General features: G+C 40.3%; 1 protein-coding gene across 1 annotated transcript; it reads right to left on the bottom strand.

Moving 5' to 3' along the window:
- Positions 1–498: 498 nt before the first annotated feature.
- On the bottom strand, positions 499–4,688 carry LOC124130890 (elongation of very long chain fatty acids protein 6-like). The gene has a single exon (XM_046493947.2). It carries the CDS (start codon positions 4,564–4,566, stop codon positions 3,763–3,765), a length of 804 nt encoding a protein of 267 aa, XP_046349903.1. The 5' UTR covers positions 4,567–4,688; the 3' UTR covers positions 499–3,762.
- Positions 4,689–11,373: the final 6,685 nt, after the last annotated feature.

Consider the following 11,373-nt stretch of genomic DNA (forward strand, 5'->3'; position numbering starts at 1 on the left):
ACAGGAGATCGAAACGGCGGCAGAACGCGTGGGCGAAGCCAATATTGATCGTCTATCCTATACGGTTTATCCGACCGCACATGCATCTGATTTTAAAGTTAAATAATAAAGTCGGGATCGAAACAAACAGCCTGTGCAGCCTAAATGGATGTGTGGTTGGGGCTACTCCGCTTGTTCGGACAACTATACAGTATAAGCACTCATATATGCCGCCTTACGAGGCTAACAGATGTAACCAGGTGACAGGTCCAGACTATTCCTCATATTCGAACACTCGAGGACACGGGTGGAGTGCACTTAACATAGATGAAGTCAATCAGCTTGACATTTGCGTTTGGTGATCGTGTTGTTCGAGGTTTTTGTTTATACGATAACAGGTTTAGTACGTGTGGTGTGTGTTTGAGTGGGTGTGTGTAAGTGTGTGTGTGTGTTCAGGAAGGGGGTGGGGGGGTGGTGGTGGTGGGGTGGGGTGGGGTGGGGTGGGGGGGGGGGGGGGGGCCACACCCACTAACACCACCACTCTGGATCCGAGCAAGCTTTGTTCCTACTCTCCCAATACATAACAAATTAAAAATAACTGCTTAACTACTTAAAATATAAATCATATATCTTAAAAAATAAAATATCATTTCAGAAACAAAAACAACACTTCCAAACATTCATAATTCATAGGTTCAACAACACACACGGGGTATTTCTACGAGTCAGACAATCGACCTGTACAGGCGAAGCCAGCGCTGTAAAATATTTACAAAGTCTACAAGCGAAGCAATGAATCTTTTGGGGCATGGAGAAGTTGTTGACTAATAAATAAAGAATGATATCGTTAAGTCTGCCTTGTATCTCTAGGAACGTGGACCTAATTCGACTGTTGCTGTAAGCTTGTAGTTAAGTGATCATAATCATTTACAGCCATAGCATGCATTTACATATAAAGCGTTATATCTTGTGTAACTATGTTGTACATATCTAACGCAGTTAGAGGTAAGACATTATGCCTATCCCGTCGATGCATACGAATGTATATACAATCGACATGAGGACAGTATAATTACAGTGTTTCTAGGCACACACGACAGGTGCTTGTTACTATAAGGTGTGGATTTCGGAAATACACATACTACAGACGGAAACAATGTACATGGTTGTCGATTTCGTGATACCCAGAAGTGATTCATCTACACGAATTGCAACGAACATAAATGCCACCTCAGTACATAGTACTGTTGATTGCAATACGACTTAAGTAAAGCTACCTTTAAAGACGAGTCCAATGGCGACGTTTGTGTTCTGTGAACTTCACTTGTCCAAATGAGATCTTTGTCAACACCCATTGCTATCTATACATGATCAGTATACACATTTGCAACTTACTGTGCACGAAGCCTAGTTTCCATGGAACACATTGACATAGCAATTAAACGTATGTACACACTGGCATGTTGATTCAGAAAAAGAATGACGGATAAATTCAGACATTGCACATTAGGCCACCGGGTTTAGCTTCCCGGCAAGGACGTTCATTACATGCTCGAGGTATATATACTGGCAACACTCTCTGAGACGAGGCGAAGTCTACGTCAATATCTAATCGATAGCGCTCAGGCTTGCTTCCTTACAGAACATTGCAATAGCACTGCAGGGAATACATGCCATTCAGTGGTGCACTGGCATCAACAATTGTTTTGTTAAGACTAGTGCACTTCTATGGAAATCATTCGACTGGAATTCATGAAATCCGGATAATGGATTCCTAGTGCTTTTCTAAAAGAACAATGGAGCTAAATGGATATATTTACTGGTTGTCATTGATTGGAAATTTCAGAATCAATATATGGATTGAAAGATTGCGCAAATTATACATGCAGCATTAATGGTATACAGGAATTGAAAGAAAAGATTCAGCTGTGAATGAGATGCACAGTTTTCATTTATTGTAACATATTCCATGCTAAGTGTTTAACCATAAGTATATGCCAAAGCAGTGGTATTAGTACCATGTTGAACAATACGTTCAATACGTTTTCTATCAATTTCTTGAAAGATTATTAACAGTTTATTATCACGAGCGTATCGATCTCGTGTATCGATCTCTTATGTAATGATGGAACATTAGGAGACAGTGATTGGACGTGATTGCTGGATCCACCAGTGACAACTGTTATTTACCACGACTTCAGATGACACCTAGTACAAACTGTCAAAACAGACTATATCACGTTGGTGAGTTGTTGAAAAGAAGCCAACACCCTACTTCCAATCTAACCTATTTTTAAACAGGTACAAATGTCACAGACCTATTTCATCTTGTACTTAGCAAATATGATTGTCTACACAGGGTCGTTATCTTAACTTGCCACTAATGAAGTTTGATATGAAATTGTCATGTACTTTGGGTATTAACCAGAGCCTAAATTCTAAAATGAGTTGTTAACCCCAGTTTGAATACTAAAATGAGTTGATCACTATTAATACATGCTTTTGGCTGAAGGAGACACTGCTGCAAAATGGACTAACAACCTCCTAGGGAACCATCTCTTGTAATACTGTGTATAACATTACTATTCACATCCAATAATAATACAGGAGTTAACATATTAACAAATATATCATGATGTTAACAGATAAAAGAAAATCGTGATGCGAGAGATATTGTATGCGTCTTCCATGGATGTACTAAATGTAATACACATGTACTGTTACAACCGAAACATGTTTCTCCCCGTCACAAAAGTCAGAGCTTCAGATGACCACTTACATGGCTGCCTCACACATGAAAACATTTTTGAGAAACACGACCCATATAGACTATAGGAGACCCATCGTTTTCACAGAAAAGGGTCAGGGATATAGGGTTACCTGACCGGCAAGTATCAACCAACCTGAAACTATAAATATAGGGTGACCCATAAGTGTCACAACCCTTGTGGCGTTACACCCCTACCTCGCACTTGGACTACTCTCTTTAACAGTAAAGTGTTAAACATCTGTCAGTAGCAACATCAGCTTGCACCGGGTATACACAACCACTACATTGCTAACTTCATTTTTCAATGTTTTCATTTGTACATGTAAATACCATTAAACATGTGCTATTAAATAACACAGCTTACAAATACCATGGAGTCTTTAACACTTAACAGAATGGGATTCACCTAAACAAGGGGATAACAAAAAAACCGTCTAAACAATTCCAACGTATTGTTCAAGATATTTCACATTCATTTAATGATCTAACCATTGTCAATATTCCGCTTACGTAATTCCGTTAGGAGATAGATATACAATTGTAATTGCAGAAAGAGGTATCCCAACAAAATCATGCTGATGTGAACACACACAAGACGTGTGTGTTTACACTCGGCATACACAAGATGTTGCTAGCCCATGTTAAGATGGAAGGTCACCAGAAAAGACAATCTTATACAGGTAGGTGAATAACACTGACGAAATCTAATAACACACCTCATATACCGTTTACCCTTGCTACTTTTCACTTAACGCTTTCGTTGGGAGACTTGGTCCTCCTGGTGGAATGTCGCTCAGGGTCGGAGGTCAGGGTCACTTCGGGTCACCCCAGATCGGAAGATTATCAGCAGTTGCGTAGATTTGTATCTTGGCCGAAGGGCTCGTGACTTGCAAACCACGTGGGCAGAAGAAGCAATGTAGAATAGAAACTATTGCAGTCCTGAGGATTACGATGCATCACTTGTCAAAAGTTAATTGTTATTATTAAACAGTCCACATAAAACACGTGTCTTTTCATACAGCCTTTTTTCTTAAATTGCGCTTGTCTATATAAGCGTTGTAAAAGAAATTGGCGAATAACACAAAGTAACTAAAATACATCATTGACGAGTACCTCAAATTCTCGAAGGTCTGTTGACAGTACTGGCCGTCCAATTTGATGTAGTAAATCCAAATATTGATGATACACCCTACAATCATCTGCACCAGCTGTAGAGCGGTCACTACCATGCTGATTGATTTGGGTATTGCGAATCTCATAGCTCGAAGAGCATAGTAAGAATACATCAAGGAATGAACGATATAATTCATCACCATGAACCAGCGTCCTGGGGCAGTGTGGTCGGTGTAACTGTACCAGACGTAGATAAGGACGGTAATATGATGATACCAGTGTAAGAAAATCAACTGCTGCTTTCGTAAAACGATAAATATAGTGTCGCCCAGTTCGTATACCTTCGATACGGTAAACATGAATGACCAAAACGCGGTCACGCCTTTGAAGTATGTCGGTACGCACACGGAATGCTGAAGACCATGGTTTTTCACAGCCGACAATAATTCGGGTAGGGTTCGAACCGCTCCAGCGATACTGAATATAGCGAGGATGCCGCTCCACATTGCTAAGAACGGACGTAGATCAAATCGCTGGCGTTGACTCATATACCACTGGCCGACGAATATAATAAGTACATAAATTGTCGAATAAGTGAAGCTATCGGTCCATCGGTCTATCATGTACTTCCAAAATGTCAGTTCGTTCCATTCTCGTTCGAAGTTGAACACGTAGGAATAATTGTGCTCTCCTGCTTCCAACATGGCTGGGTATTTTCACTTCACTTCCAAATACCGGTACTTTCGCTATACACCCGCCTTTGAACCGCTAGGACTACTCCTCTCACTGGTAAGACAACATACACGCTACAGCAGCATGCACTACCGGCGAGTTCGTATGGAGATCAGATCAAACGGCTATTCTCATTGGTCAATACAATCAACTGAGAAAAATTAACCAATCAGCGACGAGAATACAACCGCGGAGGATAGAGGTGATATTACCGGTATGGGATATTAACAGCACAACTGCTTTTCTATCGATCAGACAGTTCAGAAACCGCTGTTGTTAAGACGCTCAAATAGAGAATAGTATCGTACGTGTTCACTATGGAACAGCTGTTGACTGTATGCAATTACGGTGTTAACATAACTTTGAATCCCATTCATGCATCGTTTCACTTGAAAGACAGCTGGCTATAAATGTCAGTGTATATGTACTTTGAAGCGTAACTATCACAGCCCAACTGGAGATCTCAATGCGGAAGCGTTGTTTTAAGTTTAGTATTTATCTATACAGTTCATGCTGAGCGCATCACGCGAATCTATTCTTTTGCATGTATAAATTTAAATGATTGTTGCCGAAAATAGCTCCCTACTTTTTAACAAACTCTACGCTTGTATTTGATTACCCTATTTTAAGTTATTGAAATATGAATGTGACAAGAACGTGAATTCCATGTTATATTTACAATTAGGTAACAAGATCATAATACTGACACATCTTTAAATTCAAGTCAATATAGGTATAGCATTAGACTAAAACTAAGTCCATGAAAGCATTTATTTTATTTAAAAGAATCTTTCCTCTTCTGTTTTCAAGTGGAATCAAGGAAACTAGACTTGGTTAAGTTTGATATAAACTTGCCTAGGCTTTTAGCAAAACACACAAGTACGCACGCACGCACGCACGCACGCACACACACAAACGCGGTAAAAATATCGGAGTTGTAGAATAAACCCGTGAAACTCTGCAGATTATATGAGCTGTAGTATCAAGGTAGACAGATTTGAGTTATTGACTTCAACTTCTTCATTCTTTCAGTGCAAAGTTTCGACACTGATGCTGGTACCGTTATAAAATTCGGGTTAGGATATAGGTCTTCAGCTACCCATGCCTATTGTAAGAGGCGACTGACGGGATCAGGGCGTCAAACTCGCTGTGTTGGTCGATGCATGTCATCGTATCACAATTGCTTAGATCGATGCTCATGATGTCAATCACTAGATGGCCTTGGTCCAGACTCGATTATACTTAACAGATCGCCGTCATATAGCTGAGATATTTCTGAATGTAGCGCTAAACAACAAACAAACAAAACCTTTACAGAGCAATTTTGTTTAATTCCTGTATTGATTAATAATAGCTCATGTTTCGTATGGTTCCTGTGAAATGGAAAACGAGTAAATATGCAAATATATTTCTCTCAAATGAATGTTTTCAACAGAAGTGGCTAGGGGAAGGTGAATGTTGTTTAACGCCGCAGTCAACATATTTCAGTCCAACACGGCAGCACATAAATAATCGTTTTGGGGCTTCTGGGTCCAGTTGTACAAAGCAATTTTAGCGCTATACGTACAAATTCATTTTACCGTACGCCTATATCCGCCATGTTTGTTTGATGCTACTGGTATAGTTGCAAGCGACAGCGTTACTATTTGAAAACTAGGGCGATAAAGCTTAAAATAAGCAGAAAAATCGTAATCCGTTTGTATTTGTATACTTCGGTAACTAGTTATTATACATTTACTGAAAATATTTAATTCAAGCCGTTGTAAGCTAGGAACTCGTGCACATCCCTTTCCAAAATGGCGGAACGTCTTAGGTGTAATGCATTCTTGCCTAGCGCTTACAGTACGTTTAGTCCAGGTTAAATGGTATTACGAAGGGCTAAGCCCCAATACTGCTTTATGCAAGCGGGCCCTACATGTGTCTAAAAGTGACTCTTACCACAACATCACCCGTGAAGAGCCGGGGTAGAATAGGTCTTCAGCAACCCATGCTTGCCGTATAGGGCGACTGACGGAATCGTATAGTCAGGCTCGCCTACTTGGTTGATATTGGGTCGATGCTCATGATGTCAATCACTTGACTGTCTGTTCCAGACTCGATTATTTGCAGACCGCCGTCATATAGCTGGGCTATTTCTGAGTGCAGCGTTAAACAACAAACAAACAAACAAACAAACTTAGCACAATATGAGTGAATGGGGGAACAAATACCCAGGAATCCACACCAAAGGGATGCACTACTCTTTTATAATGGAAATATTGGGATATGTAAAACTACTTATATATATGTAAAATAATCAAAACTACTTATATATGTAAAATAATCAAAACTACTTATATAAGTAAAATAATCAAAACTACTTATATATGTAAAATAATCAAAACTACTTATATAAGTAAAATAATCAAAACTACTTACATATGTAAAATAAGTAAAACTACTTATATATGTAAAATAAGCAAAGCTACTTATATATATAAAATAAGCAATCATTTTGGTGTATCATAAAGAAAGTATTCCTATCCAAAGATGATTGACATACGCATGGACGCTTAGTTGTCATGTGTACATTCAGTGTCTTACACAACATTATATACTTCGATTATATGCATTATACACACTACTGTTACATTTTCAACGTTTAGCTTGTCCTATCGGGTTACGTCGCCCACTAACGTATGGCAATGAGCTTACATTCTGAATCATATTGACAGCCTTACAGTGGCAGCCAAAGAATTAATTAATTCTAAATTGCTGTACTAATCTCGTATGATATAATATCGGGTGTTGGTTAGTTTCCTAAACATCAGATCCTTCACTCAGTGAGGAGACCGCCTCCGTGGTCTAGTGGTAGAGCGTCCGCCCGGAGAGCGGAAGGTCCAGGGTTCGATCCCCGGCCGCGTCATACAAAAAGACGTTAAAAGATTGAACTTGTTGTTACCCTGTCTGGCGCTCGGCATTAAGGGGCTAAAACAAGGACTGGTCGGCTCAGAGTCAGTATACTGTGTCTGAGTGGGGTATTCATGTTAAACTGCGGCATGGTATCTCAGTGAGCTAGCACTATAAATCGGCATCAGTCCGGACTAGTACAAGCAGCCACACACATACACGTGCATGCACGTCGCTATATAAGTGCAATAATCTTGGACGCGACGTTAAACCCAATTTCACCTCACCTCACCTCACTCAGTGAGGTACATCGTGACGACCTGACAAACAATAGGACGTCCGTTAAAGAGTTCACATGCAGCTCGTTCCCTATGGAAATACGAGAGACGATGTGTATACATCGTAACATAAAATGTTTACATACACAGGCATTAAAACCATATAGAGGGTGTTTCATAGGGCGAGTGAAATATCAAGTTTCTCTCATCTAGTGACGGGGGGGAAAGGAGATATGTTCACGAGTGGCGTACACGAGTGAAGATAACTCCTTTTCCCCCGTCACGAGATATGAGAAACTTCACAGTTCACGAGGCACATCGAATATCCTATTTATGATATACTTTTGGTGTAGTCTACAGGAAAATTAAATAATTTTATTACAAATGTAAAATCTGGAAACGTAAATTCTCCCTACTTCACACACAGTGACGGTTCACCACCCTTGTAATTGCGACTTAAAAAGTAGTTTCGAGTTCAAAATCTTACAAAATATAAACAAAAAGTAACAAAAAATATTTAGGGTCACGAAAATTCTTTATCATACAATTAGATATGATTGTATACAAAATCACCTTCATCAAAAACTATTCTTGAAATCTTCGAGACCGCTGTTTGGAGCGAAAGAATACACGCTCGTCAAGTAACAAAAATGGAGCTAAGCGAAACAGTGTGGATTGATGAGTTAGATGAGAAATTTACAGTTTATAACGGAGCATTTTCAAGAGAATAACAAACGGTAAGAAGCGATATTAACTCCATAAATGACCATCTATCATTATTTTGCCTTGTCATTGTGGAACTAAATATTCCAGCGATATGACGATATCTGCAAATAATGTTGACCAGACAATCCAGTGATTGACATCATAAGCATCTATCTTCGCAATTGGGATACGATGACATGCATCAACCAAGTCAGCGAACCTGACCACCCGATCCCGTTAGTCGCCTCTTACGACAACTATATAGTTGCATTTTACGACAAACATGGGTTAATGTCCTGAAGACCAATTCCAACCCGGATCTTCACGGGTTGTATGTGCATGGTATTGAAAACTCACCTTTTGTATTGTTATGGTTGAAATAAGGGGACATAAACGTTTCATAGATATTTTAAAAAAAAGAAGACAAATAAGCATGGCCATGGCGCTTTAACGACCTTGAACTGCAGGGTGCAAAATGAGAGTTTTTTTCCCGTCTACCGCCTATACTTATATGTTGTGTCTATCGGGTACGCTACTATTTCAGAACATTCAGTAGGTGCGCCAATGAATAGAGTTAGTGAGTGCGTTTTACTCTGCTTTTAGCAAAATTCCAGCAATATCACAGCCCAGAAATAAGAAATAAGACACACTGTACCCTTGTTGTTTAACCACAAATAAAAAAACATCCCCAACCCCGTGTAAATACAAACATAACACGGACTTATACTTCCTTCTCCACTCCAATCCTGAATCGTAACATATAGCCTTGACCTACAATGCCAAGTTCACACACTATCTACACTCAGGTTTTTTTAAATCATGCTATTTATCCTCTTTGAATGCATCTGTATCACAGCTGGTTCATCATTGCTATATTTGAATAAATAAGAACAGTAATCGACGTTGCATAGACATTTCTTGTACTCTCTGGTCTCTCTTTTACAAATCACGCTCAAATCGCTGGGTATGTGTACCCACCGGCCATGATAGTCCGAAGTCCTCCCGTGGGGACCCGGGTAAGAACAGGTCCCCAGCAACCAATGCCGCTTGAGGCAGCTGAGCTATGGAAACGTTGCTGGGTGACGCGTTAGACAACACACTTTCAAGCGAGCCCTGTGTCGCTTGTCACATATACACGTAAGGTTAAAAAACATGTCACATACGGTACAATCTCATAAACTCGAGGGGCGGTCGGGTAGCCTAGTGGTTAAAGCGTTAGCTCGTCACGCCGAAGGCCCGGGTTCGATTCCCGACATGGGTACAATGTGTGAAGCTCATTTCTGGTGTCCCCCTCCGTGATATTGCTGGAATATTGCTAAAAGCGGCGTAAAACCGAACTCACTCACTTGATGTTCTGGAGATCATTAATTATATCGAGTTTTCCATTCTTCCATTCGATTACGAATCTACCGAGACCTTTACGTTACATGGCCCAGTCATATAAGGCGCCACAATAACTGGTAACCATGGGTTACAATCCCGATTGGACCTGATAATGTTTCTTGGTTTGTCAGCACCATACCCACCCATTGGGTTTCACCAAAGTGGTAAACGTCCAAGACCTGCATCACTTAAGGTTTTCCTCCCAAATCACACGCCGTGATATGACTCAATACTTTAAAAGCGTCGTTAAACGCACTCACTCACTCACTCACTTAAGACAACATCCATTCTAGGTGAGGTGGAATGGGGTATAACATCGTGTTCAAGATTATTGCACTTATATAGCGACGTGCATGCATGTGTGTGTGTGTGTGTGTGTGTGTGTGTGTGCTAGTTGGACTAATGTCGATTTATAGTGCTAGCCCACTGAGATACCATGCCGCAGGTTTACATGAATCCCCCACTCAGACACAGTATACTGACTCCGAGCTGACAAGTCCTTGTTTAAGCCCCTGAATGCCGAGCGTCAGACAGGGTAACAACAAGTACCATCTTTTACGTCTTTTGGTTTGACGCGGCGGGGGATCGAACCACCAACCTTCCGCGGAAGCTCTACCACTAGACCACGGAGGTTGTCGCTCCCATCCTTTCAAGCAATATATATCTTGCTAATGAATTTGGAATTAACGTTGGTTGGTTGGTTGGTTTGTTGTTTAACGCCACACTCAGCAATATTCCAGCTATATGACGGCGGTCTGTAAATAATCGAGTCTGGACCAGACAATCCAGTGATTGACATCATGCGCATCGATCCACGCAATTGGGACCAATGGCATGCATCAACCAAGTCAGCGAGCCTGACCACCCGATCCCGTTAGTCGCCTTTTACGACAAGCATAGTCGCCTTTTACGGCAAGCATGGGTTGGAATTAACGAGGTTCCAAAAGATGGAATACTTATCATTCGGTATAGATATAGGACAACGCTGTTTTCACAACGGAATCTATCAGTAAACTGTAAACAAGTGTGATGTATATGAGTGAGGGGAAAGACGGAGTAGATAAACGGACGGACGAACACGTTAACAAAGAAATATGTAACACATTTTACACAAGAAAATTAAGTATTTGTAGTTCATCTCGGTGCAACCGTCCACAATTGTTAACATCTGTAATGCCAGATCTTATCAAAGTATATGACATGTCGAATGTTATATCTTCCAATGTATACAGCCATAGTGACTTGCACAAGTCTATATAGAAATGATTATTATTTTAATTCCTTATTCCGACTTCCTAGATTATACAAATAATATACCAACTGGTCATTATAAAAAAAAACACACACACTAGTATCCTTATACTGTCGGCTTACATAGACTTGCCGATTATAAGGATAGAAATACTATCCATCCATGGACTTATCATTCAGTACAGCCTTGGAGCAAGTCTAACAGTCCTGTTATACCATGAAGTTACATATTAGACTGTGACGTATGGTTACTATCGTTTCTGCGCTCACCCG

This window comes from Haliotis rufescens, unplaced genomic scaffold (assembly GCF_023055435.1).
Source record: "Haliotis rufescens isolate VD_foot unplaced genomic scaffold, xgHalRufe1.0.p SCAF_20, whole genome shotgun sequence".
Taxonomy (NCBI): domain Eukaryota; kingdom Metazoa; phylum Mollusca; class Gastropoda; order Lepetellida; family Haliotidae; genus Haliotis; species Haliotis rufescens.

What these genes read in the sequence shown, in the direction of transcription:
- LOC124130890 (XM_046493947.2), bottom strand. Translation starts at nt 4,566, where the DNA reads ATGTTGGAAGCAGGAGAGCACAATTATTCCTACGTGTTCAACTTCGAA.